Below are 21,942 nucleotides of genomic sequence, written 5' to 3'. Positions count from 1 at the left end.
GCAATGGTCTGTGCTCTTATTTAAACAAAAACACATACACTCAGACTATCCCATTTCTCAAATATGTGTAATTATTATTCACCCCGTTTTTATCCTGAAAAGAGTCACATTTGGACAATAAATGATAAATGGTTGCCTTCTGTATATACCTATATACTTTACAATACCATTCAATGTTTTCTTCTCTATCTCCTTCATAAGACTATAAATGTCTCGAGGAGCAAGGGCTTATTTATCACAATATCCACACAGCAGAGCCCAAGCTCAGTACATATTAAGTATATTCATTAATGTTTGTTGACTGTTACCAATCAATTCAGAATATAATCCTTCTCTAAATAGCTGCAGCATAACCCGTTATTTATAAACAGCTGACTAAGTGATTTATTAACCTTGACTTATGCCCATACAGTAGCTATAGAATGTTATAATCATATTAGTCTCAAAACAAAGAATATCATCACCAGTAATAACATAACATTTGACATACTGACTCAATTCATTCACATAACATGATGAACTCTCATATTATCATATATTCTTAACAACATCACTAGCATTAAAAGGTAATTTTTACAGAACACTTTTTTGTGTCTCCAGAAATGCACATAAACCCTAAAAAGTAGTTATTGTATTTTTATTTAAAAAGGAAAATGCAGAAAACAGCTTAGCAATTCTCTTTCTTAGAGTGCCATTAAAAGCTACTTCTGCCTGGGGAAAATGATATACATTTTGTACGTAAACAAATTTACAAGAACAAGCAAAGCCATTTCATATTTTAGCCTAATAACAGTTGTTAGACATCTTCCACGTAACATAATTCATGGAGAAAACATACAAGCAACATACAGGCAAAAAATATGATTTGAAGACCTTGGATTATTTGTTCCCATGTAGTTTATTACTAATTACTTAAAAGCGCCAAGAAAAATGGAAAACTGTTTTTCTGGATAAGTAAAAGTCATACTCAGCAAGAGCTTGATCAGAAAATGAGACAACTGGCTACCAAAATACGTATAAAATTATGACTTGAGTCTGGAATTAAAACCAAGGACATTTCTAAAATCAGTATCAAGGGGGTGGGGGTAGAAGTGATCCAAAAAGGTAATTCCTCTCTAATCACTGAAAAGAACAAAAGAAACCACATTTTAATAAACAGGTCAGGAAATAAAAGGTGGGAAAGAGACTAAACTGTAAGAAATAATTCAACTGCCTTCTTTAATTAAATTCTCAATAATTTTCATGAAAGAATATAGATATATTCACAGACTCAAGTTACCAAAGATGTGGCAAATTACTGCAATTTCTAAATAAGTAGCTTTACAACTTTCATATGGAGCCCAACTTTTATATTATCTTGCAACTAATTACAAGCTTGGGTAACCACTCAAAGCAGAAATAAAGTTAAAGCAAAATGAATACTCTCCCTCTTCAACTTTCACAGCCATATCTCATGTAACCATACTTTAATAACTGTTTCTGGTTACTTAGAAATTGTCATTATCTTACCAGGCAATAGACTGAGATTTTCCAAATGAAAGAGAGCACAACAGCTTCCGCAAGCCAGAGCAGGGGCCAGAAAAGATGACAATCTGTAATGGAATCACTCAGCTTTCATTTGTAACTGCTAACTTGAAGGATTTTACCTATAAATAAATTATGCAATCATTATACATGTACAAATATTATCCCATCATCCCAACTTGGACCTTGAGATGTGGGGGGAGTGAACAGGAAAGGGGAAGGAGCATGGGTGACGGACATCAAAGATTACTAACACAATGGGCTTCCCTGGTGGCACAGTGGTTGAGAATCTGCTTGCCAATGCAGGGGACACGGGTTCGAGCCCTGGTCCAGGCTTATCCCACATGTCGCGGAGCAACTAAGCCCGTGCGCCACAACTACTGAGCCTGCGCTCTAGAGCTCGCACACCTAGAGCCTGTGCTCCACAACAAGAGAAGCCACCACAATGAGAAGCCTGCGCACTGCAACGAAGAGTAGCCCCCGCTCGCCACAACTAGAGAAAAGCCTGTGCACAGCAACAAAGACCCAACACAGCCATAAATAAATTAATTAATTAAAAAAAAGATTACTAACACTGATTATGTGCCAGGCAGTGTGACAGTCCTGGAGACACAACCATAAAACAAAGTCCCTGCCTTTAAAGTTTAAACAAACGTTGTTAAGAAGATCATATGTCAGCAGGATCTGAATCCAGGTCTGATTCCAAACCATGTGGTCTTTTTTCTACTACTACTGCTACTACTACTACATTCTGTCCCAAAAGGAAGAACCCCTTTGGCAGGTTTTCTAAGAATGACAGGGGCAGAACAACTCTTCCACTAAGGTGTGTGGGGAAATTGAGGGTTTTTTTCCCCTGAAACAGCTTCAGAGGGTACAACCAAATAAGAAAACCTGATTGTGATAGTTAATTTTATGTGTCAACTTGGCTGGGCCATGGTGCCCAGATACTTGGTCAAACATTATTCTGGATATTTCTGCAAGGACCTATTTTTTCAATTAATTAATTATTTATTTATTTTTGGCTACATTGGATCTTCGTTGCTGTGCACATGGGCTTTCTCTAGTTGCAGCAAGCGGGGGCTACTCTTTGTTGCGGTGCATGGGCTTCTCAATGTGGTGGCTTCTCTTGTTGCGGAGCATGGGCTGGAGGCATGCGAGCTTCAACAGTTGTGGCACACAGGCTCAGTAGTTGTGGCTCGCGGGCTCTAGAGCGCAGGCTCAGTAGTTGTGGCACATGGGCTTAGTTGCTCTGCGGCATGTGGGATCTTCCCAGACCGGGGCTCGAACCCGTGTCCCCTGCATTGGCAGGCAGATTCTAAACCACTGCACCACCAGGGAAGTCCCTGCAAGGATATTTTTGATTGAGATTAACATTTAAACTGGTTGACTTTAAGTAAAGCAGCTTGCCCTCCATAATGTGGGTGGGCCTCATCCAATCAGTTGAAGGCCTGAATAGAACAAGACTGACTTCCCCTAAGCAAAAAGAAATTCTCCAGCAGACAGTCTCTGAACTTACACCCTGAGCCTCTAGCCTGGGTCCTTCCCTAGGTCTCCACTTTGACAGCTTTTAGACTTAAACTGCAACATCAGTTCTTCCCTGGGTCTCCAGCCCACCAGCCCACCCTGCAGATCTTGGACTTGCCAGCCTCCATAATCATGTGAGCCAAATCCTTAAACATCTCTATTTCTATCTTTCTCTTTTTCTCTCTCTCCCTCTCTCCCTCGATATCTATCTATACACACACATACACAAATACACACATACACACATCGTATTGGTTCTGTTTCTCTGGAGAACACTGACTAATATATTACTTAAACATTAAATACATGACATGGAAAAAAGACAACTAAAAAAGTATCTTGTATCAATATTTACAGCTTATTTCCACCATCCTCCAGTGAGAGGGATCAACTACTCAGTCAATGATTCATTTCTAGATTAAGGGTAAGAATTTCACAAAACAATAAGTGCCAAACCCAAGTAACTTCAAAGTAAAACTTTTAATTGCTACTTCTACAAGTGGAGCAATCTACTGAGAGCTCTCTAGTTCCTTAAATATATTACTCACAGAACTCATTATTCAGAGAAGGAACCAGCAACATAAAAATTCCACAAGCATCACAGTCCCCAATGGAAAAACACAAGTCTCATCTCAAACTTGGTTGAGTACCTAATAATGTTGCCCTCTTTCCTTTAAATAATACTTACAATTATGTATGTAGTACATATCTAAGTAGTACTATTATAAATTCAGTATTCAATAAAGTACAAATAGAATTTATTAGCCATATTACAGTAAGGTTTAAGTATACTTAATGAAAAATGATAATGCAGCACTAGATTATATAGTAAGGCAGTTTAAAGGACTTCACCAGAACTTATAAAATGCTGGAATTGCTTGAAACTGTAAGATTTATCAGCTGATCTAATTAGGCCAAAAGCAACACTTTAACATTCTGATTTCAGAAAACTCTGCCACCCCCAAAAATATTTTTCTTATCATTTATATACTACCAAAACTTTTCATAGGTGCAACACTATCCAGTGCATGAGGGTAACTGACCCTTTGATGCTAACTAAAAATATTATATACTACCATATACTCTAATCATATATCAAATCAATCTTTTCAGCTAAAACTTTTGTTAAGAATAACAACAGGAAACTACATATTGGCTGGTGTTTTAGAAAACATATTCAAAAGGATGCTGTGGAGACCTAGGACACAAAATCCCATTTTTAACTGAGTGCATGCAAGTGTTTTCATAGGATTACATACAGGCAAGATACTAAACTTGACATCTCTACTCTCAGCTTCTGAAAGACAAAGCCTGTTAAGGCTCAATAATTTAATAGACCCAAAAGAAAGATGTGATCTCACAAGGGAGAATTCTTAGGCTTTCTTTCAACAAATTTGTATTATTTTGAGTAAGACTATGCATTAATATATTTTTCACTTCAGATCCAGAATATATGCCCAGTTTTTAAAAGCACATTTTAAGTAACACGTTAGGATATCATACAGACAACAGCAACTCAAAGAAAATATCTAACACCTATGCAAGTATTATCATCATAATTTAAAATTCATTAGAAAGTCCTGCCCCACATAATACTTACAAGCTTAGCCACAAATATGGGATCAATTTTACCAAGGATTAGAAAGTATGCGCTTAAGGAATTCAACTGTCAAAAGTTCACTCATTTTCTTAAACCAACACCTTCTTCAGTATTCCATAAATTTATACCCCAAAATTTTTCTCTGTGACCTCCAAAGAAAACTACATTAAAAATTAATTACTAGAATCACAGGCAGTATTTTTTTAAGTTTTTGTCAATTTTAGAGTTGTTAGGGACTTCCCTGGCGGTCCAGTGGTTAAGACTCTGCGCTTCCACTGCAGGGGATGTGGGTTTCATCCCTGATCAGAGGAACTAAGATCCTGCATGCCACGTCGCACGGCCAAAAAATTAAAAATAAATAAAATAAACAAACAAAAAAATAGAGTTGGTATTGCTGATTGTTCCAAATGTGTCCCCCGTTTCTTTTTCTTTATAATTAAAGTAATATATCATCATTGTAGAGAATTTAGTAAATCTAGAAAAATTAAAATAATTTTATAAACATCCCCTTTATTCTCTGCATCCAGAAATTACCAGAGTTAACATTTTGCTATATGCACTTCCAGTCTTTGCTCAGTCTTTTAGTTTTAAAACTAAAATTGTGATAAAAATGCATATTAAATATTTAACCAGTCTTTTTATTCTATAGTATATTGCAAAATATTTCTCATATTTAAAAATTTTAGAAAACTTGATTTATAACAGCTTTATCTTATTACACTATATGTGTGTATATATATATATATATCATAATGAATTTAACCATTCCCCTATTATTGAATATGTGAGTTCTTTTAACTTTCTACCAAGACAAATAACACTTTGATATACTCCTTACTAACAATCATTGACAAAAAAAGGCAGTAAACACCACCCAAAATTCATATCCAAAAATTGCCTGTAAACACAAGAAAACATTCAACCTCACCAATAAATCAACATAATACATAGAAATTATGAGAAACCTAATAAGCTGAAAACTATAAAGCATATATATAATACCAAGTGCTAGTACAGGGATTGTGAGAAAACCATTCCAGTGCAATGCTAATTATAAACTGATAAAATCTTTTTAAATAATAATTCAGGCTGTGTGTATCAAAGGCTTTAAAATATTTTAGGAATCTATCCTAAATAAATAATCATAGATAATTCTAGATGCTGACCAAGAAATATAGGGTTAATTCCCTTTCGACGTTAATTTAACATTGAAACAAAACATAATGTGTTATGCACATGTATCAAAAGTCAATGAAGGGCTTCCCTGGTGGCGCAGTGGTTGAGAGTCTGCCTGTCAATGCAGGGGACACGGGTTTGTGCCCCGGTCCAGGAAGATCCTACATGCCGCGGAGCGGCTGGGCCCGTGAGCCATGGCCGCTGAGCCTGCTCGTCTGGAGCCTGTGCTCCGCAGCGGGAGAGGCCACAACAATGAAAGGCCCGCGTACCGCAAAAAAAAAAAGTCAATGAAGACCTGAACTATATATTAACATTCTTGTATTCTGCTTTCCCTATTGTATCACAGATTTTCATTTCTGGCTCAGCTTTTATGTTTCATAAGATTTGTGTGTCTGTTTGTTTGTTTTGCGGTACGCGGGCCTCTCACTGCCGTGGCCTCTCCCGTTGTGGAGCAAGGCTCCTCAGCGGCCATGGCTCACGGGCCCAGCCGCTCTGCGGCTTGTGGGATCTTCCCGGACCGGGGCACGAACCCATGTCCCCTCCATTGGCAGGCGGACTCTCAACCACTGCGCCACCAGGGAAGCCCTGTGTGTTTGTTTTAATGTTCAGTGATCAGTCTTAAAATTTCTAAGAGGAAATGTACGCTTTGGGCATTCATATGTTAAAACCGATGCACTGGGAATTTCCGGGCGGTCCAGTGGTTAGAATTCCATGCTTCCACTGCAGGGGGCATGGGTTTGATCCCTGGTTGGGGAGCTAAGATCCTGCAAGCCGTGCAGCCCGGCCAAAAAATAATAATAATAATTACATTTTACATATTGGTGCACAAGATGATAGTCAAACACCCTATAGTAAGTTTTGCCTTTCCTCTGAGGAATGGTTTCTTTTCTTTTAATTTTTTTTATTGAAGTATAGTTCATTTACAGTATTACATTAGTTTCACATGTAAAACATAGTGATTCAATATTTTTATAGATTCTGCTCCATTTAAAGTTATTACAAAATAATGGCTATATTTCTCTGTGCTGTACAATGTAACTTCCTTCTTTACTTATTTTATACATAAATAAGTTTGTATCTCTAGGAATGGGTTCTTTAAAAAAAAATACAATAGTTGATTCATAATGAAAAGTGTGAATTTATGTCTGTTTCTTTCTTACAAAACAACTTTGCACATCCATTTTATCTGAAACAAGTGCTTAGTAAAAAGAACCCATCAATACAGCACTGACTCACAAGTAGACCTTAAAAACCAACCAATAAACCTGTTTTTCTCCCTCCTCTATTGAGGTCGCTTACAGTGAAGGAAAACCCTTCAAAAGCCTGAATAGGCACCTTTCACTTTGAATACTATTTAAAATCCTTGTATCAAGATGAGACAAATTTTGCAGTATGAATGTACCCTCCACGAAGCTCTATCCTGACATATGTTCTGACAGAAGAGAAGTAAAAAGCAACTTTTGGAGAACAGATCTGAAGTGGAAGAAAGGGAAAGGTCCCCCTCACTGGACCGTGACAGACTCAAGGCACAAAGCCATACAGTTTCTCAGGATCATACCAGCCTAAAAGCATCAAGGGAGAAACACCAAATACCTACTCTCGAAGCCTCTCACCTGGACTCTCCCAGGTCACCATTCTGTTTATCTTTCTGACCCTTGTCAACTACTATGTGTCCCAACCTAGCCCACTGTATTTCATCTGGCACAGAAAATAATGTGGAAGATTAGCTTTCCCCAGAACAAAACTCATTCATTATCTGACTTAAAAAAAGAGAGAAAGAGGATAACATGTCTGTGAGCCGGTGCATTTAAAACCACTTTTCTTCACACATAAATATATATGGAATAGTTTTGACTGTACAAACTCTTTTTTTAGTCCCTCTGAAATATATTAAATAAGCAACAAGACTTTGGTCCTCCTAAAATATAAAATTTCCAAATATCTTTATATACTCTGCCTATTTCATTGTCCTTTTTGTAAGGATAGGGGCCTGAGAAAGAGAGAGCAAGTTTGGCTAAAAAATTGGGAATCGTGCAAAAGGTTATCAATGTCTCAATCATGTTGAACAGTGCTGTGAAGCTATTTCCAGAACAACAGTGAGTGAAGCAATTAGTATGTCAGCAACTATATTACAAAACATTTCTTTCTTTATTCGTAGGTTCCTCAGCAAGGTATTTCAATATATAGTTCAAGCCACACTTTCAAAAGTCGAGTTGCTCTAAAAGCCACTTTATCAAAATGTACTCCATTGGATTTAACCTTTTAATCATCTTAAAGTTTCTACTATAATCTACAGCATATATAACATTCCCAAGAGCAATTTAATATAACTTCTTCATTTTGAAATTTCAACAAAAGATGTTCAAATTTTTCCCTTTGAAATAACAGCACAAATATTTATGATAATGGTACTGTACAAATATGTTTAAGAGATAATGAAGATAACAAGAGGTTAAAGCTTAGAAGAGGCCTTAGTGATAAACTACAAGTAAGAGAGACTCAATTACGAATAAGAAAACCAAAGCCTCAAGACGTAGGTTTGTCCAAGTTTACAGAATATCAAGAAACTTTTGGTGTTACTTTCATTATCAATTAATATTTAACAGTGATGTATATAATATACTTTAGTTGACAATGTGCAATAAATTAAATAAGTGCCTGCCCAAAATGACTTATCTCATACACGGTTATATTATAGATGATAGCAAGTATGGCATATAAAATCTATATTGAAGTACTGAAGGAGGAGGAGAATTTTTAAAATAAAGAGTGAAGTCTGTCCATGAACAATTCCAATCAACATAAAAGAATAATGAAAGCAAGAACATAAGAGCAGTAGGATGGAAATAAGCATCAGGTCATTACAAAAGGGCAAGGGTCTCCGCATGCTAGAAAAGACCAATGTAAAGATGAAAATTGGCATTAGCTCTTTTGTGCCTTTAAAGATACACTATGCTGAAGCAATCACTTAGCTTCATCAACAGCAATTTCAGATTATGTGAAGAAAAGTGCAGTGTCCCAAGGTAGGGAGTGATTCTAACCATCCTCTTTGCCCCGTACACTAGTCTTCTTCAGTTAACAAACATGCTCATCCCTTTCTGGATCCTGCTGTTACTTCAGCTTCCTGTCTTCTTTCTCTCCATGAACTGCATTAACAGGCAGGCAGCATTTGTTGTCCCCACATTGCCACTTCATCTTAAGACCATGTCACCATCCCAAAATTCCTTTATCCTTGCTCTCTAGACCTTCCTAAGGTCTGCTGCCCTCGTGGTATCTTAAATTTTAACATATCTCACGCCATACTCATTGCGTCTCCTACACTCCCTTTAAAAAGCATGCCCCGGATCCCATTTATATGAACTGTCCAGAAAAGGCAAATCCACAGAGACAGAAACTAGATTAGTGTTTGCCAGAAGACGTGGGAAGAAGGGGAATTAGGAGTGACTGCTAACAGGCACAGGGTTTCTTTCTAGGGTGATGGAAATATTCTAGAATTAGATAATAGTGCTGGTTGCACAACATAGTGAATATACTGAAAACTGCTGAATTGTACACTTGAAGATGGTGAATTTTATGTTATTTGAATTTTATCTTAATAGAAAATTGCAAATTAAAAACATGAAAATAAGCAAATATAAGAGCGCGCACGCACATGCACACACACACAACATGTCCCTCCTTCTAACTTTCCTTTTGCCTTGAAAAATAATAAACTCCCCATAAGTGGAATTATTCAAGCAGAAGCTGAATGATCATCTGTCAGCAATGTGCTATTGAAGGGCTAACTGAAGTGATTGGGGCAATTACACTAGATTACCCTTAAGTATTTCTCATCTTTAGTTTCTATGTCACAAACCAAGAGGAAGAGATTAGAACCAGGGAAATTTTCTTAAGTGACCAGAAAGAAAAAATATGAAGCATTACTTGAAAAGTATTCTCCTATTCAAAATGAAAACTGTAGAATATAATGAAGCAAAAGAACAAAAATGAAATAGATCCAAAAAGAGCATAGGAAATTAAGAAAAATAGTAAATAAATTAGATAACAGCACAAAAATCAATAAATGATATTCAGAGTTTAACATAACAATATTTGTTTTGTTTATACAGAATTTATCCTGTATCTAACTGTATTTTTCTATAGAAATTCTGAAGCCTTTTTCTTTTTGAGTGGTGAAGAAGATGTTAGAAAAAAATCTAATGCAGACGAGATTTAAATCAAATTACTGCTGACCGGCATGTGACTGGATTAATAAAGTAAACTATGTATGGATCACATAATAGAAAGTTATTTTCCCCCAAATTCAGCCTCTTGTCTTCAAAGTCCATTACCCCAACACTAGCATCCTTTGTGAGGAAATTTAGAGGGGAATAAAAAATATTGTTGATGACACAAAAAGCAAGAAACTTTAAATCTTTCTACTACAAATAAATGCCGGCAAACATCTATAATAGTCTGCTGTAGAAAAGAATCTCTTTTAAATACTAAATGACCCATGTTCAGTGAAAAAAAAAAAGAGGTAGACCCACGCGGTATTAGAAAAGGGGTCATTCAATAACTATTCATTATTTGATTTTACACAGTACATTAAAATATTTGACTTATTTACCTGGTTATAAACCATAATTTATAAACCATCAAATTTTAAAAGGAAGTTCAATTTAAATGTTATCCAAATAAAAGCAAGCTATATAAGATGATGATGCTTATACTCTCTCTAGAAGTTTTTAAATTTAGGCTTCCAGAAGAATGAGAGAAATGGAATTTCTGAGTCTATCAAGAACTTCCTACTCCTGTCCTTTTATAATTAAAAACTTAGACCACTGAGCTTCCCTGGTGGCGCAGTGGATAAGAATCTGCCTGCTAATTCAGGGGACACAGGTTCAATCCCTGGTCCGGGAAGATCCCACGTGCCGCGGATCAACTAAGCCCATGCGCCACCACTACTGAGCCTGTGCTCTAGAGCTCACAAGTCACAACTACTGAAGCCCACGCACCTAGAGCCCGTGCTCCGCAACAAGAGAAGCCACCGCAATGAGAGGCCCACGCACCGCAACAAAGAGTAGTCCCTGCTCGCCACAACTAGAGAAAAGCCCGCGCAGCAACGAAGACCCAACGCAGCCAAAAATAAATAAATAAATAAATAATTTTTTTAAAAAACAAAAAAAACCACTTAGACCACACAAAGAGTCCAAGATATGACTTTTTAATGACCCAAACTCCTTATGAATTTAGGGCTCATAATCCACTTTGGTATCCAGAAACAGAGTGCTTCGTGCACTTTACAAATTTACACCTGTTTCATCTTCAAAGAATATTATCCCATACAACCAGCTACAGCAGACCCATCTGTAAAGCAAATCTGTTAAGTGAGCTTCCCCAACATTTCGTTACAAGCCCCTTTCAGAAGGCAGAAGATTATACTTCAAAATCATACTGCAAATAGTGACCAGCAGCATCAGCACCAACTTGAGAGCTTGTTAGAAATGCAAAATCTCACCCCGGACCTACTGTTTGAGAGTTTGCTATATTCCTTGAGAATATTAAATTCTGTTATAAAGGTCAAGAAAACAAATGGAATGGGTGAAACTCTAAGAAGTGATAATCACTGATGGTAAGTGAGCTAATACTCAGAGACTCAGTTAAGTATAGATAATGAGAGCTTGTAAGGCCAAGACAAAAGTTACAAGATATGTTCAAAATAGATAAGTTAGTAACCTGTAAGACATTCCAAAGTAGAAAATATTGTGGAACAAACAAGAGATTTACTTGTAGATAGAAAGGGGTGGAAAGACCAAGTCATTACCATACCATCTCTGCTCTGACAGGTACGCCATCTCCATATCGGCCACCCAGTATGATCCTATTCTGGGACCCACAGGTGCTCTAACCAAGAAATGCAAACAACGCCCATGGCTCATCAGCAGGCAAACTGGCAAAGCTACAGCTGTATCTAAGTGTACTTGTCCCCACTCTCTTCCATACAGCAAGTATGTATCCCAGGAAGTACGATGCCAAGGGCATCATGAGTCTGTGGAGTTCTTGCTCAAATATCAACTCTAGTCCTCATAACCACACCATCAATGGGAAAGGCTGATACAAAAGAGAGAGGGACAGGACACATGAATTTTGTGTACCCAGGACTCAGGTAGTGTGGTCCTTCCTTCCAATCTCTTTTGCACCTTAAGTGTGTTAACTTACCCCTCACTGCTTTCCTCTTGCTTCTGGCTGTGTGTTTTAAACTAATTTGATAAATCGTGTGATTCAGGCATTTAAATTTGGTTGCTGAGCCTATCTATTCCATACCTCCAGGATAGCTGGGAGTGTACCTGGAGGCTAACCACTGCATCAAGGTAATTTCCTACAAAACAACTACTGAATACGAAATATGCATTTTAAAAGGTCCCCAGGTGATTGATATGCAAATTCAAGTTTAGAAGCACTGAGCAGGACTGTTAGAAAGAAAACGCTGCACAAAGACAGAAATTTGGATTTCAGAACAATGCTCAGAACACCATCCTGAATAAAAGGCCTCGTGTACCCCCTGACAATAACTCAGAGCCCCAAAAGAGGGAGAGAATGCTAAGAAACCCATTTTCAACAACTATCATGTAAGTCTCAGAGAAGCATTGCTGCCCTTGGTGACTCTCCTTTGAACACCAGCTCTGTAAAGCTCGAGGCAACTTGAGAAAACACACAGAAGAGTATAGCATTATGTATCCCAACATTAACCCAGCAATTTCATCTTGCTGGGAATTAGGAAAATAACCTTTTTCAGATATGCTATGTTTCAAGAACACCAATCCAAAGGACATAAGGCTACCAAAAACAGAAAAAGAGTCATGACTTCCTTAACAAGATTGCAGTGATGATCTTAGAAAGATCATCCAAGAACAGAGTTGAGCAGAATGACCTAAGAAGTGACTTTAATGGGCTGTACACCTCCCACCGACCACCGGTTCCTGACTTGATCAGCTCCAGTCATTTTATGTATTTATTACATTTGCATTGTTCCTGACACATAGTAAGGGCTCAATAAATGTTCTGAATTAATAGAAAAAATAATTTTAAATGTCACCCTTTCTATCTTTGATTTATCTAAGACAAATTTAATTCAATTCCTTGGTTCTGAGAAATTCCTGAGAATGAAGGTATAATTCCACATCTCAAATTAGCATCTTCCTAACACTCCCTCATTCCATATCTCGAAGTTGGATTTTACATTTTCTATTATTAATTCCATTCTAACTTTCCATGACACTATGAAACACATTAACCTATCCATTAAGAAACTATCTGACCATTTCTAAAAGTCACCAAAAATTATACATAAGGGATATACTACACAGGAAAGATCAGCTATTATTTTGATATTTTTCTAGGTTCAGATTTAAGACATCTTAGGGAAATATCTATTTAAAACATCCATAGAAGAACTGAAATAGAAACTGAGGACATTGTTTCACACACACAAGATCTAAAACAAAAGACCAAAAGCGTTGAGAATGTTTACTCTAGTGAAGAATAAGATGAGACTATCGGGAAAAGAATGTAAAAGTTCTAAAAATCATTTCTGTAAGGAATATGCTCCCTATTACTTCTAAAACAGGGAATGTGTTTAAGTTTCAAAGGAAAAGATTTAAGTTGGAAATCATAACTTCCATTCCATAAATATATATTTATAAAAAGAATAAGGAAACACACATAGGGAATGGCTGAGTGTATTCCCTTCCAAATGATCTACCAAATCCTGTTCACTCCATGCATTTAGTATAGCCAAGAACAGTTAAAGTACTCATAGGACATTAGACATTTCAGCACAGGTTTTCACACTGTGTTTCATGGGTTTTAAATACCATGTGTTTAAGAATTGAATCTACAAGCTCACAGAGGAAAGAGGGAACCTTATAGATTTTTGTGTCCTCTGCAGCTAACAGCATGAGAATAGACATATGATAAGCCTTCAATAAACACTTACTGAATTTAATTATTACCACTCTCTGAGGCAAAAATCTTAACTGGAGAATAATCTGAACACTCCCATCATCACCAGTAGAAAAGTAGCACTCAAAATTTCCAAGTGAATCCACTTACATGTTAAACAACGGGAACAAGAAAGAGTAATTGTCTTATTCACCACAAAGGGCTAAGAATGAATCTTCTGTTTGCAAACTTAATCCACTCCAACTAGTATTGTTAACTGCCCACTAAAACGCAGCACATTACCTTTCACAAATCTGATGCTTGATCCATATTCTTAATGAAATGTGTTGAACTTAAATGTATGTAATCTAGTTCGTTCCCTGTTACGTGAAATACACAGTCTATTACGTGAAAATTCAGAGGCAAAATGCTTATTGTTATAAATGGCAGAAAAAAAAATCACTTCAATTTCAAAGTATCACACCCAAAACCTGGTTTGTTCACAAAAGAGCATCCAAATTTCAATGATAAATCCTTTAAAATCCATTAAACCTATTACTATGCAGTTACATATTGTGCAGCATAGGACCCAAATACAAGGCTGGTGCCCCATTTGGTTGCCAAATTTTCATAAACTGCTATCCCCCATTAGGGACTCAGCCACTGGTTTTAACAAACTCCCTGAAGAGTTCATTTCAGTTATTCCTGCCTTGCTCAATGCATAACAATTTAATCTTATTGCTTTCTTCCTCAGGGGTAAAAAGATGATGTTCCAAGGGGAGCACCTGCAAAGCGGATGTAAAAGATGAAATTTAGAAGCTGGCTGGATAGGCCTGAGGGAAAGGCAAGTCTAAAGAGAGTACCTACCATTGGGGGGTAGGGGAGAGAATGACAAAGGGAGGTGGGAAAGGGCAGCGGAAGAAACTTAGCTTACTTAGAAACTAGATTCACAACTCCAGTAGTTATTTCAAACATAGTTTAACTTGACATGGCCCATTCTGACCCAGAACTTTTGCTTTACACTATGAAAGAAAAGTTTGCCTGCTAACACCAGTAAATAATTTCATAGATTATTAGTTTATTTCATACTTACAGAAAGGTCATATTTATCTTTGCTAGGTAAATTATATATCTTAAAGCCTTATATGAAAGTTTCATAAGATGGAAATAACAATAGACAGTGACTTTAGATTTTGAGGAGAAAATTTAAGAAGATACCAGATCTAATTCCAAATCTATCATATATACGCACTGTGTAAGCTAAAAGCCCCTAGAAAGTGGTTTCAAACTACACATTCTGCCACGACAACCCCCCAGATTCCCCTAGGAGGGCATGCCAGCATCTTGGGGCTGAGCCGATGGACAAGTACACTTTGAAAAAGCACTCCAGGAGATTCTGATACTCAACCAAACACCTCCTGTCCCACTGCCATTATCAGCTAATAATGTTTCACCACCCGCTGCGGATGTACTTTGTGCTATTCTTCTATTCCAAATGTTAACTAAGTGAAGTCATTAGAATAGAGCGCCTGAATTCAATTGGCATTTATCCAGATTTTAAGAGGTAAAAATAAATCCATGAATGGCAAATCAATTTAACATCTTTTCACACAATTTCATTTTAAAGCCATATAACAAATTCTGAACTCAAAGCTATTTAGAGTCATAGTTTCCAATTAAAGTATTTAAGTCCGCTAACGTATTTCCACGAATCCAACATTCACTACCAAGTAGCAGTACAAAAAAAAAAGTTCCAACATTCCTCACAATCCACTTACACTTAAGTAAGGGATAACTCGGATTTTTTAAGCAAGTAAATAAAGAATATTATTTCAAGGTTATCATAACTCTCCCTTTGTACATTATACCTCATATCCTACAGTGTTTCGATTCAGATAATTTTATTATTCATGGGTAATTTCAAGTAAAACTAGTTAAAGAAGTAATTCTCTTTCAAACTAACACTCCTGGTTTTCAGTGTTCATATTATTCATACACCCGTCCATTGGAATGTCTCTCAAAATCCCCAAACTTCTTCAACTTCAGTATTACTCAGTACTGGTTTATACAACTATAAAGCACATCAGGAAATAATATCTCTCAAACTCCAAACTTTTAAAATCACCTGACAACATGTGTATATCAACAACCTTGAATTCTTTATAGCTGTCAAAGCTAGTCTACATACAGTCAGGCCCAAATACTAAAAAACAAACAAACAAACAAACAAAAAACTTAGAAAAAACTTCAAAAACAAACTGAGAAAACATACTTACCTTAATTGGAGCACTACTAAACTTAATTTTCCTATTTGCCGGGATGTCTTCTTCTTCTGGCAATCCAACGATTTCTGAGTATTCCATATCAGGTTGATAGTAATTGTTTTCATCACTATCTTCCTGCTCATCCTGTTCAGTGCCTGTTTCTCCCCAGTCTGAATTATACCTGGATCTCACCCTATATATATTATAGTCACTGTGCATGTAAACATGGGAGCTCCCGAAATTATTTGAATCTTCGAATACTTCCTTTCCACATCTGAATCTAGATGTATCAGCAGAGGTAAAATCACCACCTGCAAGTTCTTTCTTCTGTTGCATTGCTGCCTCACTCCCAACCAAATGAGCTTCTGCGTCTTCTGAAGGTTCGTTTTGTGGTGAAGGGATTTCAGGCTCTGTAACTGCCTTGTTTTCAGCACAAGGTCCTTCAGGAATGTCTCTGTCAATTCTGTCAGGAGTCTCTTGGTTAGATGTGGGGTCCTCGGCTTCCTTGCTCTGCTGTGCCTCTTCACTGGGCACTGAAGCTAGAGAGGTACTTTTCGAAGCCACTTCTAGTACTGGAGTTGTATTACTCTTCTGAGCATCCTCTGCATCGTCACTGTGTTTGCTTGGAGGAGACCAAGAATTAGAATCCTTAAGGTGCCCGAAGGTGTCAAGATTTGTAACAGTAACCGACGGTAAATTCAGGGGATAATGCCCAGTCACTGAGTATGCACTGTTCTCAGCCTTCTCAGAAATGATGGCACTGGGGGAATTGGTGTTCTCCAATACTGCACTCAGTTGACTCACAGTTGGGGAGACAGCCTCCGTCCGGGAGCTAAGGCTGTCCAAGGAATCAGTACTGCCTCTGTTGGACTTAGAACCACCCCATTCATCCTGAGGTTCACTCCCTCCAGTTTTCTCCTTCTTTGGGGAATAGCGGTTGTTCTGTCCTGATTCATGCACACTTCTCTCAAACATCTTGCGAGTTTCTGTGAACTTAGAATATGAAGGGCCATCGTACATTGTGTCAAATCTACTAATTCGTTCTGAAACAGAGGACTCCAACTTAACAACTGAGCCATCTGTTTTTTCCAGAAATTCTTTGGGCTTCATTCGCCTCTGAGGGGATGAAGATCCACCTTTCCCCCTTGTTTTGGCAATGACTGCAGCATTCTCACTGGGTTCCATACCCATCTGCATAAATAGATTTTTAATTCTGTTGACATTGGAGCCATATTTCCTTCCCCTGCTCTGCTGGGATCCCTCACCTTCTTTTGTTTTTTGTTCCCCATCTGACTTGGGTTTGTCAAAGGTACTTTTCAGTGCCTGGAACTCAGTTCTATATGCATTCCTGTGAGGAGAGGCACTTCTGAGAGTGGTACGTTCACCTGAAGACTCGGTTTTCAACATTTTTATTTCAGGGGTGAAAAGCCAGTGTTCATAATGATCAGGAAAAAAAAAACAAAAAAAAACCACAAAACACCTCTCTTCTCTAATCACCAGTATCTGGTCAAGAAAAAGTACCTCTCAAATGGCATACTGTGTCAGTGATCCTCCCAACAGGTGTATTAGGAAATTATGCAGTCAAGAGTTACACAAAATGGCTTTTTCAAAGCAAGACTAGAGGTTCATCTGTAATAGAAAAGAACGAATTTCTGAATTCATTTACTTATTTGAATTTACGGTTAGTCAACTATTATACATTTTTTTTCCAAAGTGGCTTGGCCACATGTCAAATAAGAAGAAATTACATATTGAAATGGGAATTTCAAAGCCAAGAATTTAAAAGTTATAACTCTGATTGGTCTTTGGTAACAAAGCTGTTTCAAACATAACTTGAGATCCCTACCAAAATCACACACATACACACATACGAGTGACACATAAGTACACTTCAAAGCAATACTTTTAGCCCAAGTTTTGGTTGGTTTTGTGAATGACCTTAAAAGAAACCAGCAGTTCCTAGATATTTAAGAAATCATCAAACTGTCCAGAAAAATGAAATTCACTTGAGATTCTCCACATCAGGTAGAACTTATTCTTTCTATACAAGCACAATTGAAAGTTCAGAATCTATGTTTACAAACTCCAAAACGTGTCTACAGAGGCTTATTTCACTCTTTCTGGTCCAATATTCTCATCTACAGCATCCCCAAAACAACACTAGTGCAATTTCAGACCAAAACAAACAGAAGAAAGTTCTTAAATGGCAGTAAGTTTCACTCTAAGTTCAGAACCACATCAAATATTTGGAAGTTTCCTAAGAGTGAACATTACTAATTATAGAGTGGGATACAGGATATCATGGGAATAAATGTATGAGAACGTGAGGATCAGAAAATAAAGGACCATGAAACCTCTTTTCATAGCCCTGATTTGTTTATTACACTTGCCTCTAACTTACTACAAGCTCAGAATACAACGCAATACGTGCTGGCTGGTCTCCTCTAGCCCACAGCTGTATTTCACATCAATATGCCAGCAGGCAAATACTTCAAGATCCGCTGAGGAGCAGATGTTGTAGCTCTAAAGATTTTTCATTTTGTTTTTGTTTTGTTTTTTAATATTAGGCGGAGCCCTATCACCCTCACGCACCATCAGACGAGGAAGCACACACTTTTACTTAAACCGTCTCCAGACTCGGCTCCTGGCCCAGCACGCATGCATGGCCCATGCAGACAAACAAGAAAGGCTTCAGAGTGTGGTGCCTGTTTTTTTTTGTCAAGCTTCGACAATCTCCTTCTACCCTGACATTTATTTAAGCCATACACACCCTCCCCTCCCCCCAACACCCCCCCCCAACTCCCTCCCCCGCCAATTCGAACCCGAAGGGGCGGGGGGCGGGGGCGCTGGGGCCGCCGGGGTATTCAAAACCTGCCCTCACAAAAGACAAACATAAATAACACCAACTTGAGAGACAGCCGATTCCCGAGCCTGGTTCGGGACGCAATCCCTCGGCCCCGGGCAGGGGCAGGGCCGGGAGAGCAGGTGACGCCAAGCGCTATGGTAGGAGGTCGCTGTCTAGCTTTGTGCCAAGAAGCACCTGAAGTCCTAACACATTGGCTGCGGCTCCCGGCGGCTGCCAGGCGGATCCCAGTGTGGCATGGGGAGAGCCGAGCTCCCCGTCCACATTAAAAAAAGAAGAAGAAAAAAAATTACGGGGTAATACTAATAAATCCCTTTGTTTTTCCTCCCAGTGTGCCAGGAAACAATAGATCCCACCGATACTGCCTCAGATCCTCAACCTAACGCTCCCCAACCGCAGCCCACCCCCACCCTCAGCCTGCAACTCAGCCTTTGTACATCCCGATTTTTTCCTCCTCATCTCCGCCCTCCCCAGCTCCTCGCCCCGCGCACATCCTCCCCCTTACCCGAGCGGGAGCCGCCGCCGGTGGGGAGGGTCGGGCGGCCGCGGCTCCCACCCCCGCCTCCGAGGCGCCCCCCGCCCCACGGTGGCCGCGGCTCGGCTCGGCGCCGGCCCGCTCGCTGCCCCTCCACCCGCTCCTCCCGGCGCAGCGCGATGGGCGGCTGCGGCGGCCGCTTCCACGCGCGCCGCGGCCCCCCACGCGCGCCCGGCCCGCGGCGGGCGGCCCCGGGAGGCGCGCTGCGCTCCCTAACGCCATTGCGGGCGGGCGGCGGCCCGGGCCCCGACGAACTCGCACACTCGGGCCGACCTGGGGAGGGGGTCCCAGCCCGGGCAGGGGCTTCGCCCACGTGCGGCCGCCCGCGCCGGGCCGTTTGGCTGGCGGCGTAGCGGCGGTGTAACGGGGGAGAGGCCGCGGGGGTGAGGAAGGCCCGGGGTAACAGGTGCCTCACCTCGGCTGATGGGATTAACTCTAGGGCCGCAGAGAGAGGGAGCCCGGCAGCAAAATCCCAGGAGAGGGAGAGAGAGGGAGCCTCTGGCGGCCAACGGAGGGCGAAAAGCACCGGCCCGAGGCGAGGCCGCCCCACCCCCTCGGCCGTGGGCGAGGGGCCCCTCGGGCCTGGGGCAAATCCTGCCCTTCAGCTCGGGTCCTGGTTTCGCGAGAACTGGGTTCTTGGGCTGTCTGTTGCTGGGGCCCCACGAAGTCTGCCGTTAACTCCGTGACCCCAGGGCATCCAAAACCCTGGGCCACGCTCCTGGCAGGGAAGGCCGGCACCTAGGCCCAGATCCAGAGTGGCCTCCACTCCTCCGCTTAGCCCACTTGTACTTCGCCTAATACCCACCTTAACCTTCCGCTGCTAAAAGGAAAGAGGTGAGGAAATCTTCTGACTTTCTTATCAGGAAAGAGCTTTTCAGACTCCCCTTTTATAAATGCTCAGTTACCCCCTCCTTTCCCCATCAAAAATTTCGGAAGTGTTACAGCCTTACTGCAAAATATAAAACCAATCATAACCGTCAATATAGACCTTTAAACCAACTCTCAAAAAAACTGTGGAGTAGAAACTTTTAAGGATAATTTTTCAAGAAGGTAAAAATATACTCTAACAGAAATGTAAAATGAAGCTGTGTCAAAAATGTTATTTGACTCATCAGTTAGGGAGGGAACACCAAAATATTGCAACCCATCCAAATGAGAATGTGAAGAGCAAAGCTTTATGGAAAATCAGAAAAGAGGCAAAACTGGTTAATAAGGCACTAAAATGTAATATTTTGAATTATCTCCTATACAGGGCAGTGATAACTGTATCTCTAAGGAACAAAATAATTTTGCATATGTATAGATGAGAACCATTTACAGTATCGTTAAGTTTCTAGGGCTTATAGAGTCGTAAAAAGTCAAAGGCAGGCAAAGGTGCAAACTACTGTAGAACCATGAAACTCCAGAGTCCTTTAGATAACATCCAGCATTCCACTGAAAGGACACTCAATAATCTTTTGCCCATTTCAAAGTCTTACAGGAGTTTTTCCAACAGAGCTATTATTATCTACATTTTACAGATGGGAAAACTGAGGTTTAGGTTTTGTAACTTACCTATAGCTTTATCGCTAGTAAATGATTATGGTTGCATACGAACTCCGCCAAGTCTATACACAGAATTTATACTCTGGAAGCAAAATCTTTTCTTGCTTAATTTCAAAAGAGCTTTGTAGCTGCTCAATTCTATGTATCTCTTACTTTGAACAGTGGAATTTTTTCTTCAAGCCTCACCAAATTCTGGGTGCTTTCCCAAGAAATTGGTATTCCCTGTCTACGACGTGGATGTCACTTCTATGAGCATAAACAGATGTAACAGGCAATGTGAGGGGGCTTGTGGTTCCAGTCTCCACTTTTGGAAAGAACATTTGTGTTGTCTGAGGTAATTAGGTGGAAAAGTTCCTGTCATTTATTTGCAGTATGGAAACCATGTTTTTTAGGAGAATAACCTAAATAAATGCAGGAACCTAATCACTACAGTTCTATCTGTAGAAGAGGGGGCAGAGTTGGCAACAAAACCAGTCTTACACCTCTTTACAAAAAGATGATTCATACAGAAAAGCAGCCTAAAGAATTTGGTTGGTTTAGGTTTCACTTTTTTTTTATTGTGAACCTTCTGGAAAAATTCATACTGAAGGGATGAATGACAGAGGTTTTTTTTTTTTAACTATTTTTTTTAATTTTTTTAATTTATTTTATTTTTGGCTGCACTGGGTCCTCATTGCTGCCCGCGGGCTTTCTCTAGTTGCCGTGAGCGGGGGCAACTCTTGGTTTTGGCGCACGGGCTTCTCATTGCGGTGGCTTCTCTTGTTGCGGAGCACGGGCTCTAGGCACGCGGGCTTCAGTGGTTGTGGCACGCAGGCTTAGTAGTTGTGGCTCGCAGGCTCTAGAGCGCAGGCTCAGTAGTTGAGGCACACGGGCTTAGTTGCTCTGTGGCATGTGGGATCTTCCCAGTCCAGGGCTCGAACCCATGTCCCCTGCATTGGCAGGCGGATTCTTAACCACTGTGTCACCAGGGAAGTCCAATGACAGAGTT

At 39.6% G+C, this 21,942-nt stretch overlaps 1 protein-coding gene across 2 annotated transcripts in view; it reads right to left on the bottom strand.

Moving 5' to 3' along the window:
• PPP1R9A (protein phosphatase 1 regulatory subunit 9A) overlaps positions 1-19,867 on the bottom strand; it is a 323,063-nt gene extending 303,196 nt beyond the window's left edge. The window contains exons 1-2 of one of the 2 annotated variants that reach the window (XM_027102484.1): positions 19,825-19,867; positions 16,024-17,640 (exon numbers count right to left, since the gene is read on the bottom strand). In XM_027102484.1, coding sequence (XP_026958285.1) covers positions 16,024-17,418 — 1,395 coding nt within the window. In that variant the 5' untranslated portion in view covers positions 17,419-17,640; positions 19,825-19,867. The remainder of the gene's footprint in view (positions 1-16,023; positions 17,641-19,824) is intronic. The other variant, XM_027102483.1, reaches the window with a different exon arrangement.
• Between the last annotated feature and the right edge of the window lie 2,075 nt (positions 19,868-21,942).

The sequence above is a fragment of the Aethalodelphis obliquidens genome, unplaced genomic scaffold (assembly GCF_003676395.1).
Source record: "Aethalodelphis obliquidens isolate GAN/ISIS:26980383/991018 unplaced genomic scaffold, ASM367639v1 scaffold5, whole genome shotgun sequence".
Classification (NCBI taxonomy): domain Eukaryota; kingdom Metazoa; phylum Chordata; class Mammalia; order Artiodactyla; family Delphinidae; genus Aethalodelphis; species Aethalodelphis obliquidens.
This window is presented reverse-complemented; position numbering and strand designations above follow the sequence as displayed.